We start from the raw sequence: 27,543 nt of genomic DNA, 5'->3' as shown, positions 1-27,543 counted from the left end.
GGGCCCCTATCCAACTTACTGTAGCTATACCCCATATTGTACACAATGTTGCGAACATATAGATGAAAACAGTCATGGAGGGAGAAAATAGCTAGGTGGGAGCATTACGTAACAAAATTGAAGCCAAAACAAGTCCACCCAACACGTGATCACGTGGCGGTAAGTTTCAGTACCTTCCACAGCCGAGCTCGCCACGCTCAGCGCATGCTCTCTCGAAAACACAATGGGTGCGGTAGCAATATGCTTCTGTATGCTTCTGGCATCGAATCCCGGCCACGGCGGCCGCATTTCGATGGGGGCGAAATGCGAAAACACCCGTGTACTTAGATTTAGGTGCACGTTAAAGAACCCCAGGTGGTCCAAATTTCCGGAGTCCCCCACTACGGCGTGCCTCATAATCAGAACTGGTTTTGGCACGTAAAACCCCATAATTTAATTTTTAATATGCTTCTGGCGCACTCATACGTTGCAACGAAGACGATAAGTGGATACGTTGTAGTAAACAACCTAAGTTGCAGAAGTATATCGGGAGAAAATGTGCACAGATTGGTTAGCATAGCAGCCGAACAAGCGCTCGTAAAATTGAAACCTACCGGGAACCAAGCGCACTGAGCCGAGTTCGCCGAGCGCAGGGTCACGTGGGGGCAGACTTTTGAAAATAAGGCAAAGGTAGCGTAGCTTCACGGGGAGTTGGCTTGCAAAGGGTGGCGGTGTGGTGTAATGCTCCCTCCTAACTTATTTTCTTCCTCATTGGAAAGAATAGTAGTAGTAGTAGTACTACTACTACTAGTAGTAGTAGTAGTAGCAATAGTAGTAGTAAAGCAGTAGTAGTAGTAGTAGTAGTAGTAGTAGTAGCAGTATTAGTGGTAAAGTAGTAGTACTAGTTGTTGTTGTTGTGTTGCCTCAGACCATGGCTCGTACAGTGCTGACGAGAAGGAAACAGACTATTCTTCTTCTAATGGGCTTGTTTTTAGCATTTGTCTCCTCTGGGAAACCTTTTCGACTGGAGAGGTTACTGCTACCGTGGTTTCTGCACAAGATGGAGATCCCACCCTTCTGCCGCAGAAATATACTGCGGCAACGGCACTACGTCGACGTCTACGACGGTCCGGACGACGAAGCGCGAAAGTTCCGCTGTCACCGTCCCGGACACTTCACCTAGCACTGTCGTCTCATCAACGCTGAATACTGGTAGGTATATGGTAATACTATCTTTTGCGTCATTTAGTACACCTGTTATGGCCTCCTAGATCTGGCGGTTCAGACAGCACGCGCCACCCAATCTCGGAGGCCATGTAACGGCGATAGAGATTCCCAGAAAAATTACTAGAGAAAGCTCTGGAGCTATTGCCTCAGATTGCTTACTACGAGAGTAGGTTCAGCCAGTATGGCAATGATGAGCAGTGCATGGATTTGCCTGCACTTCATCCTTCCGGTCTGAAATGGTTCTTTGACTTTGCGATTTTGCCATTTTCAACAAAATATTGCGTTATAAGTGAAACAGCTCGCAGTAATTCGGCATGTACGCAGATATTTATTGCCTTGCTGTGTTTAGAAATTATGAGTGCCTGGAAATTGCAAAAGAAAAAGCGTAATTAATGACGCCACCTGAGCGCCTGGAACCACAAGCACGAAGATTAGACAAATCCATGTACTATCTAAACCATCGTACTCGTAGAAACTGAACGATCGCAGCGCCGGAGTTCCTTCTAGTAAATTTTTGTGGGAAACACTATGCCACCTACATTACCTCCGAGATCAGACGCGGCGCAGTGTACAGTGCGCGGCGCCCTATCTTGGAGGCCATGCGACCTGCAGCTCGCTCCGGTTGAAGAAGCAACGTCAGAAAGGAAAACCGGCCATACGCATGGGGACGCCCGGGTATGTTGGCCCGCTCCTCTCGCTCAAGTGCGCATTTGGAAACGCTGAGAGGCGAAGCTTCGGCGTCCATAGAAAACGGGACTTAACACTGTGGTAATTAGTGTAAGGAATGATGCAGAGGGGTTAATCAGAAAGATCGTGTCTGAGGAATAAACTGACAAAGGCTGGCGCACTGTCGAAGCGGCAAGAGGGCGCCGCGCTGCAGAAACATCCGAGATAGCCCGAGTGACGCGCTGTGCGTTTGCATAAGCGCTGTGAGTGGCGAAGCGTAGGCATCTAGGAAACGAAGATGGCTGAAGAATGCGTGCTGAGGCTTGGCGAGTGTACAGCACAGTAAATTATAGACATCGTGTATAGACTTTACGACATGTCTCTCTGGGTACCGGACCATGACTAACATGGCACTCGCGCGGGTGGCATGCGCTGCAATCGATGGTGTTTAAGAGGGGATCTTAAGTATGAAGTATAATGAATAGACATTAAGAGAAAAAAAACGGAGCTGGGCCGGCCATACAATGCGTAGGACAGATAACCGGTGCACCATTAGAGTTACAAAATTTGCAGGCGCAAGCTGGAATCAGCTAGCGCAAGTCAGAGTTAATTGATCACTGGCAGGGTCTTCGTCCTGCAGTGGAAAATAGGCTGCTGCTGCCGCCGCTGCTGCTGCTGCTGCTAATGATGATGATGATGATGATGATAATGAATAGACATAGCATAGGAAATGACCAGGACAAACAACAGAGTAAAACACGGATGAGTGACATATAGAGAGACGAAGTCAGCACCTATGCTTTCTCATCTCCTTCGCTGATGTGCAGCGTGAGGACCCTCGCAATTGCAGTCGTAAGCTGCTTCTATTTCCCCTATTAACGGAGACAGACAAAGTTGTGCGAAAACCGTAGAATGATAAAGATCGTACAGGCCGGTCAGTTTGAGCAAGTTAATGGACCTGTGACCAACAATTGTCACGTGCGGCACCGCACTAAGAGCAATAGTTTATGCCTTTAGCTTATTGCTGAAGAGTCACTCTTACTTATACTCAAAGCCTAACTACCAAACATCATAGACGCTAAAGCAAGTTTGTTGCCTTTTAAGTTGGCAATACATAATTTTACCTTTCTTTCTGGGTGCTTTTTAACACATTCGTAACTTCAATTTTAGTTAGCGACATTGGTGCATCGAGCAAGGTCCAAACAACGCCGCCAACGACTCCTGAGATGACGTCGGCAAGTGACAAACCTACAGAAGCTGGTAATTATATTATCCATTGATTTTCATTGTTCCATTGAACATTTATCGCCGCAATAGACAGTCTTGACGCTCTAATCATGTGAAGAGAAAACGTGAGTGGCGTCGTACTTTTGTTCCGTTCACTAGTCACCGACAGTACAGCAAGCAACAAGACCGAAACTACTAGTCAAGCCACCACTCAGTCAACGGCTTTGAGTGAAAAGGTTCCGCCACCTGGTAATTTTAGCGATGCTCCTTATTAAATATATATCTATATGTATAAACTTCAGATAATATTATGTGGCTCCTTGCTGCTTCGCATGGTACATTAAATTACGCCATTCCGCTCTCTCCCATCGCAGTTGTCAGTAACGCAACATCTAACGAAGTAGCGTCATCAAACACCTCCCAGACAACTACTACAGTCGCCGAAACTGAACCAACCAGTGAGTATGCGAGTGATCTAGTTTGCATGCAAGCTCCATTCTTCACACTGCAAGGGAGCCACTTAGCATTCTCCAAAAGCTATCAGTAGTTTTTTTTTTTTTTTTTTTTTTTTTTTTTCGTTGGAACGGGAATACTCTGAATATTTTGCAGGAGAATTGGGGATTTCTGCTCAGTGTAACGGAGAGTTTCATCGGGCGATCAGACGACGTCATGTGGGGTTTCATCAGGTGGGATATCATGTTCAGAATTCGGGGACTCTTGATTGCTGTTCTCAGCTACTTTAGTGGAGGGAATCAAAACGTCTCTGCAGTCTGGCAATCTTTCTCGCGTTCCGGCTAGCTGCGATTAAGCGGGTGGATCCTTAATGGTTGACCCGCAAATGTTAAAGTAAATTATGTCTTTCTACTGTCTCATGTCGCAGCTGCCAGTAACACTCCTAATGAAGCCAGGTCATCGACCCCCTCCCTAACATCAACTTCAGTTGCCGAACCAGAACCAACCGGTAAGCATGCGAGTAATCATTTAGTTTGCAGGAAATGCTGCATGCTACTTTAGATTGTGATGGAGACTCTTATATAGAGCTGCTTCAGTACATGACGTCACACTGGCAGGTGCCTACCGCTGCCTACCGCGAACCTGCCGGTGCTGCCAGGCACGCGTGATTCTATTGGTCCTGAACATTTCAACGCCGTACAGGAAAACTATCAAAGCCGCAGATTATTGCAGAAACAAATTGAAGTGGCTCATAGAGAAATTGCGCAAAAAGTTTCATTTTCATTCTGAAAAATCGCCTGCGCGCTAACGGCGTCATAGATTCCTTGTCGACAAACATGAAGCTCGTCCAGGGTTTTCTAGTGCTTCTTCTGGAGGCCCCGGAATTCTCTGACTATTTATTATCCAGGAGTATAGGGGGATACTGCTCCAAATCACGTGGTGTTTTCTAATTGTACCTAGATGTGGGAAGCTCATAATTACTGTTATTGAAGGGAATCAAAGATTCGCTGGAGTCCGACTGACCATCTTTCTCGCTTTTCAGTTAGCTACAATTGAACCAAAGCAGAAAATCAATCGGTAGCAATGACAGCAACAACAATAAAGTTACCGATGGAGTTTCAATGTGCGTTACTCCTTCTATTGTTTTCGACATGAACATAGGATGTATAAAATGACAGGCTGTGTGATTAGTTGATTCACTGGACGGACTCAAACGCTAGAATTCGTCAGCAGTCTGTTGTCTTGCATCTTTCGATCACATGGCAACCAATAAAAGGATACGATTTGAACAACATAAACTAGCAGAGGTGAACCATAATATCAGTGATTGAATTACTGTTACAGTGAATGCTTAGCGGCTAACTATGGCGAGATTGCTCAATTTTTCTGGCATTTGACAATGTTATCGTACGTTGCAGGGTGTAATGCGGGTAATAAAACCAGGAACTGTAGACCCTACCAGTCCGCGGCTAACGGGCGCGACTAACGGACTTTCACCAGCCGATGATGGTATAAATCATTGGTCTCGTTAAATCAAATCAAATCTTGAAACCAGTGGCCATAGCTGCTTACGAAAAAAGAACGGGCAAGTTTGCACTCGGTCATGCAAAGCTTAGGCACAGCGAAACTGTCGATCTTCAAGTCTTACTGGCTGCTACTGCTAGGTATTAACTTGGTTGCTGCTAGGTCTTAACTTGGTTTAACTTAACTACATGTAGGGAAAGTATTCTCGAGCGATCATTTTCGGAGGTACCTTCCCTTTCGCGACATTTCGCGTGACTTTTGTGCGAGAGAGAAATAACTGTTTTCTCTCTCTCGCATGACTAGCGCTGAAAGCGGTGGCGCCTACGAGCGACAGCGTTCCTGGCATGCCATAAACGCAGGCAGGCTAACCAAGGTTGGCACAATGCCAAGAACGCTGTTGCTAGCCGACGCCGAACTCGTTGGAGGCTAGCAGCTCGATATATCTTGCGAAAGTTGACACGACTAGGCGCAGCCCCTTTTATGGCAAACTCCGAGGCCAAGCGCATGCACACTGGGCGAAAGCTAGTGCCGGCGCAGATGTGCGCTCGCTTCACCCGACACAGACACGGCTCCACCGAGCACCCGCCAGCTGCGCGTTACTGCGCATGCGCCGTGACGTCATCCCGGCGTGTCGTCTGCTGCGCGCCGCCCGCATCTTGTTTAGGTGGTGTTGGTCAAGGCAACATGGGCATGGCACGGAGAGGAGGCGAGGCACACGCCGCTCCGCGAGGTGGTTGTTAGGCAACGCAGTGACGTCATAGCTTGTCATAGCGAGGTTTTGCGGCAGCAGGCGGCATTTTTTATGGTTAGCTAGAACAGCTTCGCTGTTAAAAATGCCTACACCAAACAAATGAAACCCAAAATCGCATTACTTGCGATTGCAAGTTATGTTGTATTAAGTGTTACCACTGTTTCGGGGGGTCATTTTGTCTGAAGCCTTTTGTCTGTCATGTGTCTAATCACTCAAACAAATGGCGGGTGAATAGCAATGTGAGAACCAAAATCCTGGAGGCAACAGTTGTAATTCGCTGAGTACATGATAGATGGCGACATAATACAACGCTGTAGCAAAGTAAGAAACTTCACCAAGGCGCGTATTACCTGCTTTTTTGCTAGCACAAGTTTGTCAAAGTGCATTTATAGCGGCGATCGGTGAATTAGACCACGTATATAGTCTATACGCCAGCAGGACCGTGTGCCAGAGAGACCGGAACTTAATATCGCGATCATTGTCACTCACAGTCTTATGCAATAAAGACTCACTTTTTATTCTCGTTTCAGATACCGAAAAACCTGCACAAAATTATACTGTAACAACGACCACAGCTGCCGCCCAGCCAGTTACTGTCACCGACAAAGGTGTGCGAAGATCCCACAGTGACTAATATCGGCGGCCTGGCATCTTGAAAAAAAAAAAGTGTTACTGGGTCCATGGCCTAAAAGGGTCATGCAAAGCACGCACTAATTGCTTTCAGAAAAATTCTACAGGACAGTGGTATTGGTTGTCGGTATTAGAGTCAGTATTATTGAATGCACATACGCTACAGTGTCGTCTTGTGCCGAAGTATGGATACACTGCTGTTTTGTTCATGTTCGATCAGTGTCGTTAGTGTCAGTGTTAAGATGGTAGGCTAACGATGCCGCTGTACATAAGGTCTTTCTCCGCAATGAAACATTGCACCGGTGTCTTCTCCTCGGTGCTGCTTCAACGTATTATTTGTAGTGCCGTTCTCTGTGGAGTGACCATAACATACTCATTTCACAATGAGAGTTATAGATATTACTTAATAAGCGCGCATTCGCATATATTTATGCGTGTAAGCACAGAATTCAACGGGACAAACCCGGATGATCGGCCTCATTCGTCACCAACCCTGAACGCTCCACGTACTCTTAGGACTTTTCTAAAATCAACGAGCCTGAAAAGACACTTATAGATACCCTGCAACTACTAGTGAGCCAGTGAACTATCTCGATCCTTCGCCTTCTAATTTTCTTTTTTTAATCCCTCATCCCCTCTCCCCCGTGCAGGGTAGCAAACCGAACTTTCGTCTGGTTAACCTCCCTGCCTTTCCCTCGTTTCTCTCTCCTATATAATAAATCGAACCTGGATATATCGAATCTAAAAATGATCACAAAAAGTTCGATATATAGGTAATTCGATATATAAAATAAACATTTTATGCAAAACTTTTCAAGAGGATTTTACAGCTGTTCGTTATACACGATAATTCGTTAAATGTGGGTTTGATATATTGGGATTTGATCGTATACAGAAAGAAAAAGAAAAGGACGTGCATGCTTGTGACGGCAACGTTTTAGCGTTCAATTTACGATACGTGGCACGCCAGTAAAAAAAAATAAAGCGAGGAAAAAAAAAAAAAACTCCTGCACTTTGAATCCACATGTTGGAATCTATGTGAAACAAAGCTCAAGTAAAGCGGTCGATTAAATGCTTTACAGCTAACGGCGATGCGTAGAATTTGGTGCTGACAGCAGTATGCACAGAAAAGTACGACACGTGTAAAGCAGCATTTAGAGATTCTGTACCTGTTGTGTCACAGTGGGACACAACAGGTACAGGCCGTTTCTCCGAGTATTGGCAAAGGAAGGGCACACCCCCTGTGGCACATACCGAATGGCTAAACCAAAGAAAGTAACGTAAATCGAACAATTCGCGAAATATAATTGACCATTCTATTAACAGATCGGTGTGCCTTAGAGATAGATGTGAGCCGACATTATAGCTCCTTTTGTGTAGGAATCGTACGTATCTATAGTGACATATGTCCATTTTGTAGGAGTGGCGAATAATCTTGTGGCACGTATACTGAGCGGTTAAATCAAAGAGTAACGAAAATTTTTTTAAAATCCATTAAATATATTCGTCGTTCGATTAAAAGAACGGTGTACCTTGGAAATTCCTGTGAGCCTACATTATATGTGCAGGTTTTATGTACATTTCATATTTTATTATTTCTTTTGCTACACAGTACAATACTGGACAAGGGTGCCGTGCATACATGGTTTATATGAGCCACTTCATGCTCTTATAACAAATTTCGGGGAGGGGGGGGGGGGGGTCTTCGAAATAATTCGTTATACAGATCGCTTCGTTGTAAAGGCCGCGTGCCGCAAAGCTCACAGTAGAACCAGAACCGAATTATTCCTTCCTTATATAGGTAGATCATGTCGCTGCAGAAGCGCTCAGCTGTGTGTTCGCGTATGTGTTTATCATATATACATACGGTGGCTGCTATATATATATATAGCAGCCACCGTCAGGAAAGTCTGGGAGGGATCACAAAGACAGCTAGATCTTCAAAAAAAAAAGAAAAGAAAGAAAGCTAAATCAAATCACTTTCTCGTGCTACTTTACTCCCAAGGAAACAAATAAAGTCTTCACATAAATCTGTGGCCTTCGGTTTAAAAATGAAAGGAAGTCCTTCAAAAGAATTAGGTTAGATTATAGGTACTTTGAAAGCAAGTAGTCATGGTAGTGCTGTTTCTTTGTCTCTGTGCAACTGAGCCTTTCGTAGTTCGCTCCTCTCCGTCGTAGCAAACGCGATGGATAGCCGAGCACGCGCAATGTCCGCTACGGTTGGCTTCTCACGCGTGCACGTACGAAAACAGCTCGAAAATGACACAATAATTTAAAAGTGAGGCGCACGCTGGTCGCGTGTAACTATGTTTGTTTTTCCTCGTTGTGAAATGGTTTTCAGCCGTAACTATAGTTGATCTAGTTCATAATACAATAATTCAGATAATCACTTCTCCTGACAGAAGCTGTAACACATCTGCTCAAATGCTCCCTGTTCCTCGAGGAAACTGGCAGTCCCAGAGCTTTCTATGTGGGTTTTTCAAACTTCATAGCTACATAATGCGTGTCCTGACGCAACAAAGACATCTTGTTGCGTTTGACAATGACACATTTAAAGCATTCGGCCTCTGTGGTTAGTTGAATACTATTTTACTTTCTTGTACCACCGTTTCCTCCCGTTCTTTTCTGTTATTATTGTTATTATTCATTACACAAGCGCGCCATCACCAAGGTTTCCAGCTGTTCATGACCACTTTCGGAACTGAATGAGAATCAAATAATTAATTAATTAACAAAAGAACAAACGAATGGATAAATACAATTGTTACAACTTAAGAGTAGTTGCATTTCTAGTCGCAGATGTCCATCAAAGTAATCATCATTAATACTGTAGCCAGAAGCAGCCTAATTTAAGCTTCTGCGGTTCACAGGAAATATGTGCCGCGGAAACTTCGATTGCCGCAGTTCTGGTCGTGTCAATTGAACTCAAGCTATATACTAGCAAACCTTGTTATCTCACAGTTCAGTTGTCATACTGTCCGTGTCCCTTAACTTCCGTTTATTTTTGTTTATCTGCAGAAGCAGTCATCCGGATAAGCCAAGAAGTGACCTCCCCCCCTTTCCCCCACTGCCGACAGTCTTGATTTATAAAAAGATTCACACTCTTATACAACTCTGCCTTATATATGGCGCGTTTTCTTTCAAGTAAATCTGCTTAAAGCAACAGCTAAATTTGACTGCGATTGCAAAGAAAAGTTAATCGCCGCAGGCAGGAAATATACATGAGCCTAAACGGCGGTATTTCGCATGTACGCTTTCCAGGAAATGCTACCTCGCTGGATGAGAACGAGGCTATCAGAGGGACAGAGGTAAAGCTCACTGACGTGGCTCCTTCCTAGTGTCAAACATTCCTATGGACCAGCTTCTGCAAAGACAGAATTGGGGAGCTAAATTTCCTGTTGGCAGAAAAGGCATCTTTAGTAAATTGAGTCATAGAGATCGCTAAATGAAACACTGGGAATTATGAAATAAAAACTTTCGTCTTTCGACAAGCCTGGTTGTCATTATACACGTGCGCTATGCATTGACACGTTGCATCCTATACATTACATTAAATATACATGACACCAGCTGTCCTAGTGGTCTGTGTGTTTTCTGGAGCCCGCTAGCATAAGCATTCATTGAAAAGTTTTCGTGCTGTTTTCTAGCCCGATCCAACGCATTACTGATTTCAACGGATATTTTGCAACGAATTTCCCGCCTAAAGCTTCATATAGCGGAAATAACTTGGTTCTTGAGACTATTTTTCAGCTCAGACAAGTGATGTTCTGTCTGTCTGGCGATAAGCTATGATGACGGCCGGCTGTATGGGAACCGATACCACACATAGACTCCAAGATAAACAGAGCTCTTCAGCCTCGGAGTTATTGCGAAATATTGCAGCTGCGGTGGCTTAGCTTCGTGCAGTGTTACACAGTTCCGCAGCACTTGATAAAACCTCAATTTCTACATGTCACCTCAAGACGCGTTTACTGCTTCGAACATGCCGGCGTGTCGCAGAACGGCATCTCTGATTACATCACGTTGTGTCGACGCTGCGAGCAGTAATGGGTGCGATGTCGTGCCCTTTTCGCTCACTTATTTCTTTTTCTTTCTTTTTTTTCACGTGCCATAGGTTTATGTTAATTGTGACTGTTAAATGGTAAATGTGAAATGTTATGTGACTCGCTGAATGTAGCGAGGTCGCGTCGCTCATCTAGCAACAATGGCTGCAAACATGGCGCCGCTCTTGTTATTTGTTGCTCCCTGTTATCTCCGCTGATGTTGTTTATGCAGTTCACTTTATTTCATCGAAATTTTCTGTCGGCTGCCGTTGAAACGAATCTGTGATCCTTGTTTCGCGCCCTTGAGCCTACATTGCAATTGACGCAGCCTTGTTTAACTTCTTTGAAACTGTAAAAGTCGTAAGCGTCGTAAGTACCCGCTCGTCGACGTTTGACAGTAGCCTGCTGTGTGGAAACCATGGTTGAAACTCACTGGCGATATCACTGTCGTTGCAGCAAATGGGACTGGAACAGAGCAGTCACTCGAGTGGCGGTTCCCTGAAAGTTGGAAAGGGTCGCCACACTAAGGCGTCTTCGCCACGCCCTTCAATTAGTTCCGACTCCGATGTCCCGTATGTCTCATCAACAGTCAACAACCCGATCGGAGGTACGTTTTCGTTAGACTTTCAGGCGCACGTCGCATGCTGTTTAGTGCAGTCACTGTCAAAATAAAGAAAAAAGAAACCGGGAATACTGCTAGGAGATGAATAGTTTTGCGTTATGTGGAACCAATGACCACTGGATTTTTGAAGTTGTGACGGTTGTCACGATGTCACTTCTATGGGGCTAACCCCGCCAATCACAAACACGGGCATATGGAGCATGACGTCTTTATAGCGGCGCAGTTACTCGCCAATGCAAGTGACGTGCACCGCATTCTATTGCTAAGTTTTAGTTTTGTGCTGTACGGCTCTATTACGAACGTAAACCTAAGAACCAGTGTTTTACTCCTGCTTTACGAACTCGTACAACGTACTGTTTGTACCCCAGCGTTAGCGTAGGTTTGCCTAAATGATTGCAACGACCTTGTGTAGCACTACTAGGCCTCCTTCCTAACTTATTTTCTGTGCTTTTGATGCCGACACAGTGATTTGCGCTGTCCAACTGATTCATGTTTTCAGAAGCTACGCATAACACGTTTCACTATTATTAGCAGTCCTTCTGTCTTCATGAGCATCTGTGTAAAAAAGTCTGCAATTTACTTTCCTTTGTGCCTTCACGATACATTGTCAGGCCAAGTGCATCAACAACATACACAATTCTACGCGCTGCTCTGTATTTCATCTTTTGCTCAATGGGGATTAGATCTGAAAGCAGAACCATATGCACGAGAGTACATTTTAGTTTTATAGGCTCTCACGGGAACATTACAGTTGTCCCGATGGGAGCAAGTTGTAGCTAATCGAGGACTGTGTTGCAGTATCTCCATATAGTGTTCACAAACACAATCTTGAAAATTTTGAATCTGGAACTAAGCAGGCAGCATTTACCATGTATTTCTGTTCTTATATAGCACGAAAACATGGAAGGCACGGACAGATGATAGCGCAAACTAACAACATGGTTGTTTTGGAATGGAACCATGCCATAAGGCAGGGATAAGGCCACTTAACGTGATAAAAGAAAAACGGAATGAAGCGCTTTTCATAATTACTATAAAAAAAGAGAACTGTTTCAGTGTGCCATTTGTACAGTCAATGGATGTCAAAATTACATTTGTAAGCACACTGAGATTATGTTTATTGTACAGGGCTAAAACTTTTAATGCAGAGAGCAACAAATGAATTTCACACATAATTACATGTAGGTGGCAGTGTCGAATCACTCTGTAGCTGGTTTGTGAACAAGGAGTATTTGCAAGTGTACATTTTGCAGTCTGAATTAAGCTATGGTTGCAAATACAGGTGAACTTGGGAACAGAACAATTCATTAGGGTAATTTTGAAATTCACGTTTCAATTTTTTAGCTCTGTACATATTGTACTGGCTTTCATGAACATCAGTGAATCACCCTCTTCTTTATTTTGTCTTGTTAATTCTGATTACCCCCGTGTAGGTAAACCCCATTGCAAAATAAATTAGTTGCTAGTTCAAGCTCCATTTGTGTCCGTTTTTCTTATTTTCGTGTTGTACACCTTTCCGCTTTTTTAACAGGAATGCGTGAACATTGACCTCCGAGTCAGTCAACACCTTGTCATGAAGTACAACACCAAACCGTGTGAGAATATGCACATGCGCTCAATAAGCAGTCCAGTTCAAGTGTCTGCTACTAGGCTCCTTTAGGCAATGGACCCTACTCCATTTGCTTTTGCCTTCAGTCACCTTCAAATCTGCCAAATCAGTTTGCAGAAATCTGCAAGCTGGAGAGAGTTTCATGAAACCAAAAATTGTCATTCATCATACAGTAACACGAAGCTGCAAAGGTAATCCACATGAGTTTCTCTGAAAGAAAGCTTCGTGTTTGAAGAAAACATTTGTCCTGGTCCATGGATCGAACCCAGGAGCAATGCATTCAGAGGCAGTCACTTTGCACAGTGAACTAACCTGTGATCAACCGCCCTTAAAAGGCATTGGTCACAGCTTTGATCCCCGAACTGTTGAACTGCGAAGCTGCTGTTTTTTTTTAGGAGCTTTTATTGGCCTTATGTGTAGCTTGGTGCTACCCTCTCGTAGATGGGAATATTTCTTTTGGCTCCTTCAGTTCTGTTCTCTGCAATCCTCTAAGAAGATGTTTCTATATACATATGTACTTGAAACATTTGAAAAGAAAGTGAAAACTGATGCATATGTAGCATAACCAGTGGGCATATTTCACAATCCGTTCCACTTAAGCAGTACCAAATGGCCTTTTCTAATCCCTCAGTGCCGTACAAAGAACACTGCACCTACGGCGAAAATAAGCACAAAGCTAGTACAGCCTGGAACAGCCTAACAGGGGACACTTTTGTACGCACTCGTACACTTTAACGTTTCGCTGCCATGCTTCGTAATATGACAATTGATTCTACATCGGGCATTTGCACATTCGTGCTGAAAAAAAAATAGAAGAGCGTGCGTAGCGCAAGTACAGAAATAAACAGCAACAAACTAGTCCCGTTTATTACGCAGTTGAAGTTCGTCATGCATCATATGGTCATCATACTCTCATCTTCTTCCACCGTAGCAAGGTCACTGGAATATTTAGACATAGGAGACCCAAAGCTAAGGAACACTATTGGCCAGGTGTACAAGCAAACTAAAAAAAAGGGGGGGGGGGAGGGGTTACACCGCTTGGGGACGTTATTTCTAGAACTCCCGACTAACTTTCCCCCCTTCACTTCATTTGCTTCACTTCACCTGCTTTCATGTTGCTAACACCTACTCTCCTTCCTTCTCTTTCTCATGCTGCTTCACTCATTTCTCCTCACCTTGTGCTGGCAACACTGGTAAACCCATGCGCTGCTCCTCTGAAAGAGTCCCCCAAACTCGGCAGCAAGAGCCCGGCGCATCTCTTGCGAAACTCACCGCGGCCTTCGCCTAAACCGCGTCCTCACTCATATGCGGGCACTTCAGGTCACAGCATCGTGGTCGTCAAGGAAGGAAGCGTGGATGTACAGACTCCAGAGAACGACGAGGACCTCATCAAGTTGCAGGTGAGAGGCAGGGTTGCAACGAGTCATAAAAAAAATCTTGTAGATTTCTGTTTGAAAAATCAGTAGAAACTAGGAGAATCGTTATGCTGGGCAAAAGAGCTATTTCAAACAAAGCTCTTGTCGCCACGGGCCCAGTGCTTATTGTTAGTTCGACAGTGTGTCATCTGCGAAGCAGTGTCGCTGTACAATGACTTCCAAAATTCTTGACATGATTCGTGACTTGAAAAACTACATGCTGCACAGTGCATCTGGAACTCCATAGGCACTTTTTTGCTCATTGCTTATGCAAAATAAAAGTTAATCATGCATCAGCAGTTACATATTGGAAAAGTAGTAGAGAAAGTAAAAATTTTTTAAAAGTTGATTTTGCCTTCCTTTTCCTGGAAGATGCCATAATACTGTAGATTTTGAAGCTTTATCACTGAATCACTAAATATTTGAAAATATAATCGGTAGACCTACTGATAAATCAGTATCTAGGAAAACACTTGTGAGACACCACAATTTTTAAATAGTTAAGTGATTAAGGATTACTGTCACAACATTCTGGACTTGTAATATTTTGCATTAACCTCTTCATTGCCATGCTATTATCCTGAATCCTGACTGAAAATTGCCAGATTTTTATTTTTAAATAATGCAAACAATGTTTTAAGTGTTTATTGAAAATCTCAACCATTATTGCAAACACTAAAGTTTAACAGCACTGTACTGTATGCCATCCGATACTCACCCTCACAATTCGAGCTGAGTGCGTCAGGAATCTCAGCGTCGTCTTCACACAAAGTTAATCTCGAAGTACCTACATTTCATCTCTGTAATTACTCGATTCACTGCTGATGTCACATTTTCTTTTTCGCAAATAAACCAACGAAGCTGGAGCTGCTGGCTGTGCTATTTTAAAGAACCCCAGTTACCAACTTCCTTTACTTACTCTGCCAGAATAAATTCACGCTTGCTTGCGCTAACACGAAACAAGCTTGTTAACTGTCGACGAGCCTAGCTTACCCGCGCCTGCCTCTTATGAGAAATGCGTGAACGAACCAAGGTGGTCCAAAGCACAGAATGAGTTGAATGAAGGTTTCAAACCTAAGAAGAAAAAAATCATCGAGGGGGCCTAAATAAATTAATATGATACTTTTTTTTCCATGAACCTGTTTTGCTATGCTAGAGACAGCTGTGTCATGACACAATCACCTCACTCCGTTTCTGCAATTGCTGTGGCTGCCACATTCGGGAGCGCAGCCAGATGAAACACGCTCCACACTTTTGCTTATTTTTTTTTATGAGGCACATCACCATATCCGGCTCTGTTGCTACTTGATGTCGGCAAGTTTGTTGTGTGTCACGAAGTCACGACGATATTGATGACGCCAGATTCATCATTTCCATGTCTCTGTATGTCTTTGTGTTCAACGGCCTAGCCTGCATGGTTCATACGCCTGGCGTTGCTCCTGGCAGAACATGTCGCGTGCGGTCAACCTCTTACCCTCATCATTTCAAGGCCAACTTTGTTACCAAGTTAACGTTTCTTGTTTCCCAACCTTCACGCTTGCTAAGTGTCATGCTTTTACGTGTGCGAAGCATGTGGCAACGTTTCTGCGAGTTCAGAGACATGTGCCGGTACTCCTTTAAAAGGAAGAAATAGTAGGGTACTGGTTTGGGCTAGCTGGTAACAATTCATGATAAATGTTATTTATGCACCACTTTAAACGAGGACTAGGAAACGACAGACACAAGCGCAAACTTTCACCTGGTTTTAGTGGTAGGAACTCGAGTGGTTTTATACATACATAAGTGTGACATAAAATGAAAGACATCATAAAATATGCATGTGTAATCAACAGAACAGTCTTGCACACATGTATTCGCAATAGCAAAATATCCAGCTAAATTCCAAATAGTGAGTAACCGACCCAAGATACACATATCAATGGCCTATGCATCAGTCATCCAGCTTTCGCAAAATTCGGTCCCGTAAGATAACTATGCTCTTTTTGTGATAGTCCCAACGAAGCCTCACGCACAGTTTTTCCCAAGGCGTAAAATTTCTGTCGCTTCAATTATCTCATGTTGTCGGATTATTGTGCCTGGCTACAACCTTGCAGTCACTGAACAGCGGCTGACAACCACAATCCTGACAATGCGAACCAAGATTACCTTGCACAGCTCTATTTATATTATTATGTTCCTGAAGCCTATCGTTCAGGCATCTGCCCGTTTGGCCTATGTACTTTTTCCCGCAGTTGAGCGGGATTGCGTATACCACTTTTTCTGCGCTTTCCACATACTAATTCCTGTGGTTTCATAGTCCTCATTTCAAGTGGTGCGCAAATAACATTTATCATGAAATAGTGTTGGGCTGTTTTGTTATTGTTTAGAGCGGGTGCCAAGGGAAGGGAAAAACAGTCAAGAATGGCAGAAAAATATGTTGTGTGATGAGATGAGGTTATTTACATGCACACAATGTGACCAGCTGATGCACAGCAGGGTCAGCAATTTGAAAATACATTGGGAGAGGCTTATGTCCCAATGCAGCAGATTTGATATAGGCTGATGGTAATCATTGTGAAAAGGCCATAATATTTTTGATGGTCAGACGCAATTTTGGCCCTTCTAGTATCAAGAGAAATAGGTTTGTACTTCCATGGCAGTGCGTGCATTTATTTATTTATTTGGTTAAAATATCTTACAGGTCTCCAGGGAGGCTCCTGTGTAAGGTGGTGTGTTAGAAGAAAGTAGAACATATATAATTTAAATGCCCAGCTTAGAAAAATGAAAAAAAAGCTTGTCAACTAAGTAAAACCAACTTGAATTCCTAAGAACCACTACTACGGCCAGAAAGAATACTACATCCTATGGCTTGTCCTCCAACGTAACAGCATGCTTTAGATTTCTCTACACTTAGATTTCTCATCAGTGTCGGACATTGTTGTAATTCACTTGCTCAAGAATACCTTCAGGTACACCTTTATTGTGCACTGTCTTACCGTTGCACATCATAATCATGCTTTTCTTGCCCCATTATTAAAGGAAAACAATGGAAACCCAACCGGGTTCCTCGAAAGAAAGCCTCACTGCGAGGCTTTCTTTCGAGGAACTCGGTTGGGTTCCTTTCGAGGAACCCGGTTGGGTTTCTATTGTAGCAAATTGCTACATTTGGGTGGATGTCTCAGTTTTCCTTTAATTACTTACCTCCACCTAGCGGATTCCCGCTAAACTATTACGTCATACACTTGCCTTTGCTTCGAGTTGTCGACAAATTTGACTTCGCCCTGCCATCTGCTAGCCGCCTGGTTAGCTTAGATGGTAGAGCGGCTGCCCCGGAAAGGCGGTGGTCCCGGGTTCGAGTCCCGGCCCAGGACGAATTTTTCCTCAACTGCGAGGCTTTCTTTCGAGGAACCCGGTTGGGTTTCCATTGTAGCAAATTGCTACATTTGGGTGGATGTCTCAGTTTTCCTTTAATTACTTATCTCCACCTAGCGGATTTCCGCTGAACTATTACGTCATACACTTGCCCCATTATTGCACTTTTTAAAAAAAATTTGTGCCCTTTGCTTCCTTCTAGGGCCTTTCTATGCCCTGTCCCTTTCTCTACTCAAAGAATACTTGCCTAGTCTCCCTAAATTTTCGTGAAGTTTATCAATTTAGGCTCGTTCTATTATTTTATGAATGTTGTATCAAATTTTACGAAAAATGGATTCTGTTCTTGAAAAAGTTTAACACTATGGAAAGGTAGGCCAATGCGAGATAGCAAAAATTCACAAAAACAAGAGTTTGTGATGGTACTTGCCCCATTTTTCTATAGTAGTACAGGACTCCATGGCCAGAGGGCTACTTGCTTCGAACAAATTTATCAAAGACAAGTGCCTGAAGCTGGCAAGAGCACAACGCTGAAAAATTCACTGGCATCTAAAGGCTATCATATTTATTCAAATATCGACCCTTTTCGCGGCGATCCTGTGGGCGCTGCCATGTTTGATCACGTGGTGACACATCCATTGCTTGCCTCAACTGCCTCCGTTGCCTCCTTGTTTACAATGGAAGTGTATGACGCCAGCGTGGCTTAGAATACCTCTGTTTTCTGAGATATCGTAGACGGTGGCTAGGTGGACGACACGGAGCTTTGATCACAGCTTCAGAGAACATGCAAAAGCGCTTTCAGAACTGATTAAGCTATGTCCGGCACAAGCAGCGTATATGGGGCTTGTTCTAAAAGCTGGGCTAAATATGTATTCCAAGCTATCCAAGCTTTCCGATTATGAATTCAGTGAGGATTGTGTGTTTTGCTCTTTGTTCTTTATTTGGCAAATATTTTGAAGCAGTGGCTTGTTAGTTTCTGACTCAGTGAAGTTCCTCGACGTGGCCACTATCTGATTATTTTCTGCCTAATCGCTCGTAGGTGTGCTCAGTTCCGATAGATTTGTTCTTGCTGCGCACAAGGCTTGAAACGTAGCTGTTTTGTACATTGTAATACCTTGTAGCAAATATTTCATTCAAATATTTCAAACAATTCATTCAAGATGTAACAACGTTTTTATCTAACGAATTGAAAGCATTGTAACACTTGTTTGTATTGTATTTCCACACCTTATGTAATACCCCTACTACGGGGTTTTTAAGGAAATAAAAATGAAATGAAATGAAATATATTACAGCTAGTAACCCGCTTACTCATGTGGACCATCACGAAACTTTCAGCTTCGACCATTCGTGCGCCATAGCTGTAGTCCGTCATTTATTGTGCGTATACAGTGCGCATATATTCAAGTGTGCGCCCATTCACTTATTCTTGATACGTCAGCGATAGAGTGGGCGTAAGTTTTCCTGCCACTTGGGACAGATATGTATATATAACGTGCGCAAAACTATAACAAGGAAGCGGCGCTACTCCCTTTGCCATTGTTTAACGAGTGGTACTCACTCTTGCCGACGTTCTGGGGATGAAGCCCTTTCTTTGAAGGTTAGCGATACAGGCTGGTGGATGAGCAAATTTCTGTATCCTCGAGGAAATATGTACATCACGAAGTGCCGGTAACGTTCGGACAGTTGCAGCAGCTGTCCGCGAACTTGGTCACACAGATTCATTCTATTCCTTAACATGCCAGTCACTATTTTTGCAGCCAACTATTGCACACGTCTTCAATCCACATGATTCAATCTAGCATGATTGGAGCACAATGTGTTAGCAAAAACTCAGTTGCATTTCCGACAGCTGATGGTGCAGAAGCAAGGTAGGAGCGGTAATGGTTTCGTATTCGTGCGCGGTCGCTGAGTAGAGGCATGGCGCGCCGCCGTGAGCGCCATCTCATTTCTCTAAAACAAACTGCTCCGCGAAAAGTGTGAATAGGTCGACCCTCTTTTTTCTTTTTCAGATGTTAGCCAAACTGCAATATCGACCTACATTCGTGAATAAAGCTAGCAATAGTACCAAGCTAACGGAGTTCCTTTGTTGCACATGCCGTAAAGCCTCTCTGAAGATTATCCAGATTGGCCTGAATAAATGCTGCATATCAATCGCACTCGACTGCACCGAGGACGACATTGTTTAGGGTGCGGAGGACTCCTGTGAAGCATTGAACGAGGATGATTTCTTTGGCAGTTCTGACGAGAATGCAGCTTGTGGCATCGACTAATGAGATTTAGTAGCCGAGCGTACGGTAAATCAAAGTTTCTCGTTTTTCTAAAAAGATATGGGTCGACTTATGGTTGGGTTATTATTTTTTATTTCACGGTGAGTTCAGTATATGGAAATTAACCTATATTCGTGTTTGGCTTATATATGCGTAAATACAGTTTGTGTTGCTTGTCATTCTCTGCTGCTCCTAGTTTGGTACTGCTGGTGTGCTGTGCCTGAAGCTGAATCATAGGTAATAAAGTGCATTTGTATCCTACAGAAGGCGTGTGCTCCAGGCCAGGGCAAATATTTTTTTTTTTAAATGCGTGGTATTTCTTCTCCCCACCCTTTTGTCGATACTGCTGGATTTTCGCGAAATTAGATGTTCACAGGTATTGCCAGGTAGAACTCAGTGCAGTACATAAGTGACTGCGTAAACTGTGGCAGAATTCTCTGCTTTTCATTCTTTCTACGTGTTCTGACAGTTTCACATGATACAAATTTCACAGTAACACATCTCCAATATTTACATTTGTAGCATTGTGTGTTAGTATAGAAGTTAACAAAGGTCTTTATTAAGTCACTGATAGAACTTCACCAAAATGGTGCTGCCTGTGAGCTTTTTGACGAACAAGGCCTTTTCGATTAAGTCTTGCTAATTGCAGCTAGTTGGTGGATTGAGTAGCACATGCCTACATTTCTTTCAAATACAATCACTCACTTGGCATCTGCCACTTGGATGAAAGGGCAGGGATTGCAAGAGATCATAGGAAGGCAGACTGGCATTTCATGAGCAAGAATATTTCTCTTATGAACTGCATTTTTTTTTTCTCTGGGAGTGGCAGACTTTGTGGGGATCCTGAATGATCATAAGAAATCAAATGCAAAAGGATGCACTTGCACACACGTAAGACATTTCGAAGCAGATAACTTTCTCTGGCTCTTTCACCCATTTTTGTTGTGGTCGGCAGCCAGACTTTCTCCACCGATGCAAAGGGCATGTGCTCTCAGTCAACCAACGCACATTCATCGCAAACACCAACTAGGTCTTTGAGACGCACTTGCTGTTGTGTGAGGTCTTTGTGGCGTCTGAAGGACTGGATGCTGTGGTCAGTGGTGGTGACGTGTCAGGTTTCTCTGCCACCTGGGTGGATGGTCACCTGGGTGGATGGTGACCGATGTCTGCTGCGTGTCTTTTGTCGAGATGCACTGTTTGTCTTGCCAGCTCAACACAGGTTTGTTTAGATCAACTCCCACAGTGCGCCAGACCGGCGCAATTTGAAGTGGATGGCCTGAGGAGTATCTGGCCTCCATGGCATCATATAATGGTGAAGAAAGTAGGGGTGCACCGCCATTGTCATGCCACTGTCGTCATTCCGTTGGGGTCATACCGCTGCTATTGTCATGCTGCCTAGCAAAACATGTTGACGACAATTTGTGCCACCAATATCAAACACCATTATCAATATCAGCAGTATGCCCCGATAGTAATTCTAGTGAGTTGATTTAATTTCTGCGGTCCATATAAAGGGCCTATTACCTTACTTTGACAGTCATCCTTGATGGTTCTACATGCAAGCGTAAATGGCTAGGCGCACTAAGGGCCATCGACGGGCAGCGTTGAGCAAAGTGGGGATGGAGAAAAGAGGCGAAGCTTCGCGGAGGAGGAGGCTAGGCAAAGTGTGCTGGGTTGACCTCCTCTGGCAGTTGCTACGGGTTATGTGCATGCTGTATGGGTTCTTCTCGTGATCGAGTTCTCGAGTACCGTGTAAGAAGGATGGAGCAGCAACGCCAGCGCCGGCAGGCCGAGTATGAGTCGACCAACCCTTGAAGTCATTGTATCTGCAGATCACTTTCAAGATACAACGCGCGCCGCTATGAAAACCACAGAGTTCCTACCAGAGTACAAGCTGCTCCCCCCCTTTCCCTTCCATGCTGCCTTCCTGCTTTCCCTCCTTGTGCACGATTCGGCTCATCGTCTCATACTTTCGCTCACACATACGGCATGCGGGGACGATGTTATTGCCCTTCGACTTTATACGGAACATCGCGGCAACCACGATGGCAGAAATGTGCCTGGAGTGTCCCTATCATTGCTATTATATAGGAATGGCACCCATACGTTTGCGTGTAACCTGTGTTCACAAAGTGAAATGTCACTAATTTTTTTACAATTTTTTCTATCAGTTTATCACCGTCATCGTTAGCCTATTTTGTGTTTACTGCAGAATGAAAGCCTCTCCCAGCAATTGTCAATTACTTCTGTCTTGTGTACACTAGCTCCATTCTATGCCTGCAAATTTGCCAATATCTCACTAGCTAATCTTCGGCCATCCTTAACAGCACTTAGTTTGCCTTGACAGCCATGATGTGACCCTAATTGACCACTCGTTTTCTGCGCTACACATTACATAACCTGCCTAATTCCCTTTCCTTGTCTTAAAGGGCCAAGCACCAGGTTTGGGCATTGCAAACAGGCAAGTGCTGTGTGTAGGTCACGCACTGACGATCGTGTCTGCCAGGTATCAAACCACTGTGTCGCACGAAAGCAGCTGAAATTTTAAATGGAGCAGAGGACACTCCATGCGTGGAGTCTCCTCTTAAGGTAGCCCCAATTTTTGTCAGAGAATCAAGGTGACATGCATAAATGCCTCTACATGAAATGCACTGCCTGCGAAGCCATCGATTATGGAACATGACATCAGTAAATCATCTGATGCAATACATGCAAAACCACTGCACTGGAAGTGCACTGCACAGTAACAGAGGGGGAGGAAGCAGGACTTGTGACGTAAACGAGATATGACGTAAACGAGATGGGAGAAGGCAAGGAAGGGATGTTGCTTCGAGATGCTAGTTAAGGCAAAAGGAGTGTGTGTAGATATTGGCAGTGAAGCTCACTTTCTGTAAGTATGGCAATGCGACAACTCAATTCCTATTTCTTCTAATAACGAACCAATTCGAAAAATTCAATCGGTAAAGCACTCTGTAGATGGTGCTTTAAAACTTTTGTTGTATAACCAAAATTTCTTTGGAGCCTGGTAAGGGGATCCTTTAAGGCTCAACGACATGCACACGATATTCAAGGGACAGTGACAAGCAACGCGACAGGCACACCCTGCCGCGCTGTTGTGTCGCAGCGTGGAGCAACCACATGAACGTGACATTGCGGAAAAGAGTAGCGACTGATTTACATTGTTGCGCAAATAAATGTTATCGTGCGCGCGTAAAGAAATCTCCAACTTAACAAAAGGTCAACGTTTTATATAGACCTAGCTAAAATATGCTATCATCGCCAATGGAAATCCGTCCCATGCCGCCAGCAGTAAAATGCCGTTGCGCCATCTGGTGAGTAAAACTTGAAACGCTTTTTCGGCTCTCGGTGGTGTCTCAGGCCTAATAGCATCAAAATAAACAACTGATTTCAATAATAACGACAAGAGAGTGCCGATACTTTGTCCACAGCTAGCGATGAGATGAAGCGATGACTGATTGTACTATTTATTATACTGTCACAGCAGAGAGCAAGTTGCAAGAGTGAATTCAGATCGAAGCAGGCAGACTGATTGCTGCCATGTTGCGCAATCGCTGTCCCCAGTGGATGTTGTCGCGCGGACTTCCGGGCGACAAGCAATATTTTCTGGCGGGCCAGAAACCGGCGACGCGACCAGGGACAGCGACGGATCGCCCTCTGCCACGGCAAAACCTGCTGCTCGTCGCCGTCACTCGAAAATCGCATGCATGTGGTTGCGCCTTTAATCCTTTGCCTGTCAATTTTCATTCTGTTGCTCGTGCTAAGTATTTCCTCTCTCGTGCGTGCTTCTTTTGTTCTGGATTTCTTATGATGCTTTTGTACCAATTAGCTCAACTTTCCCTGTTAAATAGCTTAAATGAGGTGACATTCGTTGATGCTTCTCATCATAATTCTATTCTCTCTCTTTGGCAGTCCATACCACAGTTCTGGCCCATCCTCAAAGGCAGCCTTCACAGCCCCGTCATATGCGACAGTGATGTAGGAGAGAGGCTGGATCACCGCGCTGTGAACCGGTTGGCCTCCCGTTACCAGGAGCACCTGAGGCAGTGCGCCGAAGTGGTCAGCACCGAGCAGAATGCACTGGCAGCAAGAATTCGGGAGGTATGGTTGTGCTCGAAAAAAATTGCTGAACACTTATTTTGGGAAAAAACAGTATGTCGACATAATTTTTTTAAGTGCGAGTATATGTTTTGTTATCCTTTCTTAGGCATACATATGTACGTTGCACCTCCTATTGAAGCCACAGACGACAAAAGTATCATAACATCTTGCAGAGGATACAGGGGGGGTTCTGGCATTTTGGTGCCTCAACTTTTCTGATAGTATTTCGACACCACTGTTTTTAGGGAATTAATTGTTGTTTTTGCCTTTTATGATAAAAATATGGTTTTACTGCGAACAGTTATGGGCTAGAAAACCGCCTTGTGTCTTTTTACGCCACAATGAAGTGCTAACTAACAAGCCCAGTAACAATTAGCAATATATTACTTCAAGAGCTTCATTACATATGCAGCAGTGAGCTCGTTTGCTGCACACAATCATTTTCTGACCCTTCAAAGCCATTGCTGTCATTGCAAATATGTTAAATATATGTTAGATGTGTGATGGTTGTTTATTGTCGATGAGCTGTACCCATTTTAGCTAAGTCATGCAAAGCATTAGTGTAATCCCAGCTGTGCATGCTCTAGCCTGTGTGGAATAACGCCAACGTGATGACAGTGCAGTCACCTCCCTTGGTGGCAAGCATGAAATTGTTTTGCCCAGTCACAGCAGTAGCAGTTATTCATACAAGGTCCAGCAAAATACAACTTTTGCTGCAGTAACCTTTGTATAACACAGCCATGAATGAGGATAGCAACAGAATAATTATAGCAACAAGCGACAACGAAAAGTATCTTTGTGCGAAACGTGGACTTTTAATGGAGACGCAGCAACAAGAAGACATGAGGACCCTAAAGAAATACTGGCAAATGTCAGAGCACCTTAAATAGTTTAGTATGTCACAGCACCCTAAATAGTTTATTATAATATATACTTGCTTCTATAAATCAATTTGTGGTTCAGTGCCCAAGAGCTGGACAAGTCTTGACGGCATGATACACTGGCTCGCTCTGTCCCTGCTATCGCTAAAGCTGCTGCACACGCGCACAGTAAAAAAAGGAATGCGTGCAGCACTCTTGTTTACTTTTTTTAATCAGAAACCTTTATTGCTACACGACATCAGCAAGTTTTACTCTGTGTAATTACATCACGATAATTTCGATTACCTCATATCGATCGTTTCTAGGTTGACTTTAGTATGAAATGAAAATATATTATCTTTCCTAACCCTAGTATTTGCCAACTGTCAACTTTTTACATATGAGAAATGTGTCACAAAGTTTCTACATCTTTCTAAGTGTATTTCAGTGCTCCTTTAAGCGGCGCTGTGTAATTTTTTTTTTATGTTGATGTCTACATTTCATGGACGCAGAACTGTACTGTTCCCAGTGTTCTGGCAAATCAGCGTTAAACCAGACGATTGGTGCCAAGGAGAGTGAATTTATGACGTGGTATCTGCATTCACGCATCAGCTTGATATTCAACTTCTTGTAGTTAAGGGGTGTAAATATTCTGAATTTCGAATATGAACTAAATAATCTGTGGTATTTTAATTGCATTGAATTAGAGAATTTAGTCTTCACGTCATTTGGGTATATTCATCTGCTGTTGAGTATATTAATTTAATGATTTTTATTTAGGAATACCTTGCAGGCCTTCAGGAAGGCATAGTACAGGATAAGGCCACTTAGTGCCTGTCAAGGAGAAAAACACTGCAAGGCTGCCTCACATGTATCCTACTTAATCCAGAGTCGTTGACTATTGGGCCAGTTGGTGCATCATGCTGTGTCCTGTCCACATCGTTGTTTCCCGCCTTTGTTCTGCTCAGCAACACAACAAACTATTTATTTTATCTGTACTTGAAACGCTGAACCAATACAGAGTACCAGGTACCGATTTCAGAAATACAGTGCAGAGCTGTTTTTTAAGCGAAGCTTTATAGGCTCACAAGTGTCAGCAGTGGTGGTGGTGGTGTCATGCTGAAAAGTGGGCTGATCTTGGCGATAGTTTAGAAAGGGTCCAAGCTCAATGGTACATACCCCTGTCATGTGGGCTGATACTGGTGATAGTGCAAAAAGGGTCCAAGCTCAATGGTACATACCCCTGTGGACTCGGAAACCTGTAACGCGCCCTTGAAGTGCCCTTGTCACACGTGGGACCCAAAGAGACAAAATCACCAGCCCTTCCCCTGTCGAGAAAATGAGGGTAAGCGAAGCCTGTTATTCGATTCTAGCGTGAGGGCTTCCGAAGCCCAGTCGAAATGTCAGCGAATAGGCGCAGACCCCGAGTTGTGGGAGTGCAATGTTGAGGCCAAATGTCAGCGAAGAGCCGTCGACCCTGAGTTTAGGGCAAACGAAGCGAAACGCCTGCGACAGCGTCGTCTTGCCACAAGCTTTGCTTACCCCCGTTTTATCGACAGGGAAAGGGCTCTGATTTTTTGCAATAGCTTGTAAAGCTCTGAGAACATTTGTTAGATAAATTTAAGTAAATGATTCTTTTATGAACTTGAGTATGTTCACTCTCGAGTGGGGCTCTATTTCTCTTTTAGCGATTATTCAGCTTTCAATTTAATATTCGAAGCCAAGGTTTCCCAAATATTCATATAGTATGGTTAAAATTAAATATTCCACTTTTCAAGCACCCTACTTAGAGTGCATAATAGTGGTGTGACAAATGGTCTTGTCCATTTCAGACTGACTATGCGGTGTCCACGCTCAGCACAATGATGACAGAGCGACAAAAAAAGTTTGGAAAGTATGTGGAGCAGCTGCTCAAGGTGCACGAACTGTCAAGCCTCCTTCATACAACAGAGAGCATGTTGTCAAAAACGATAGAGCAGTTGGACGAACTCAACCGGATGCTGCCTCCAGAGGAACAGCTGGAGCCTTTCATCATGGTTACCGGCTGAGTGTTAGTGCTGTGGAACATTTGTGATGTTTTGGCTTTAAATCACTACACCAGGCAACATGGCACTACGCAGTTTGGATTAGTGGTATGGCAAACTACTTTCGATAGAGTCTTAACTGGTAAATAAAATCATATTTAACTGATTTTTAGTGTGATGCACTTTAGCTGATGTGCATTGTAGGCACGTTAGCTTGAAGTATTTCTTTTTGGTCCAGCTGGTGGAACATTGCTACATGGACAGCAGGTGTGAACGTAACGAACGTACAGAAACAAGGACTGATAGGACAGCTGCCGTATCCTGTCTGTCCTTATTTCTGTTTGTGTGTCTGCTCACGCGTGTCATTCTTGTAGAAACGTTAGCTTGAGCCCGACAGCTGATCAGTAGTTTAAGTACCTTTATGCTTCAGCTCACAGCTTTAAGTTAAAGGGACACTAAGGGAAAATGTTAAGTTGAGCTTGATCGTAATCTTAAGCTTCTGGAATAACGAATTTGTCAGTCGTAGCGAAAATAGAGCTTTTGTAAGCGAGAAATGATGAAAATATAAAATCAGAGTGGTGCCACCTGTCAAGGAATACGGTACTACTTTCATGTGACCCATGGTGTGACATCGGGGCACCAGCCCGGGAGACGGATCCGAGGCATGAGGTGGGCAGTTCCAGGAACGCCAATGGTGCAAGTCGAGAGAGGAGTGGCTGATTCTTATATTGCAGCAGAGGTGGTGACAAGGAGATTACAGCATGGCCTTATTTTTA

General features: G+C 43.9%; 1 protein-coding gene across 5 annotated transcripts in view; it reads left to right on the top strand.

Annotated features, from left to right (window-relative positions):
* The window catches only part of LOC119464843 (BLOC-1-related complex subunit 5-like), a 34,523-nt gene extending 7,590 nt beyond the window's left edge, over positions 1–26,933 (top strand). For 2 of the 5 annotated variants that reach the window (XM_049655632.1, XM_037725743.2), the window contains 7 exons: positions 975–1,191; positions 3,043–3,132; positions 3,259–3,348; positions 3,474–3,557; positions 3,980–4,060; positions 6,358–6,435; positions 9,719–9,925. In XM_049655632.1, coding sequence (XP_049511589.1) covers positions 975–1,191; positions 3,043–3,132; positions 3,259–3,348; positions 3,474–3,557; positions 3,980–4,060; positions 6,358–6,435; positions 9,719–9,795 — 717 coding nt within the window. In that variant the 3' untranslated portion in view covers positions 9,796–9,925. Of the gene's footprint in view, positions 1–974; positions 1,192–3,042; positions 3,133–3,258; positions 3,349–3,473; positions 3,558–3,979; positions 4,061–6,357; positions 6,436–9,718; positions 9,926–10,956; positions 11,108–13,952; positions 14,132–23,694; positions 23,884–26,575 lie in introns of those variants that run through there. The other 3 variants (XM_049655633.1, XM_049655631.1, XM_049655630.1) reach the window with 3 other exon arrangements.
* The last annotated feature ends 610 nt before the right edge of the window (positions 26,934–27,543 follow it).

The sequence above is a fragment of the Dermacentor silvarum genome, chromosome 9 (genome assembly GCF_013339745.2).
Source record: "Dermacentor silvarum isolate Dsil-2018 chromosome 9, BIME_Dsil_1.4, whole genome shotgun sequence".
Lineage (NCBI taxonomy): Eukaryota > Metazoa > Arthropoda > Arachnida > Ixodida > Ixodidae > Dermacentor > Dermacentor silvarum.
The sequence above is the reverse complement of the archived record's forward strand: the minus strand, read 5'-3'. Positions and strand labels throughout refer to the sequence as shown.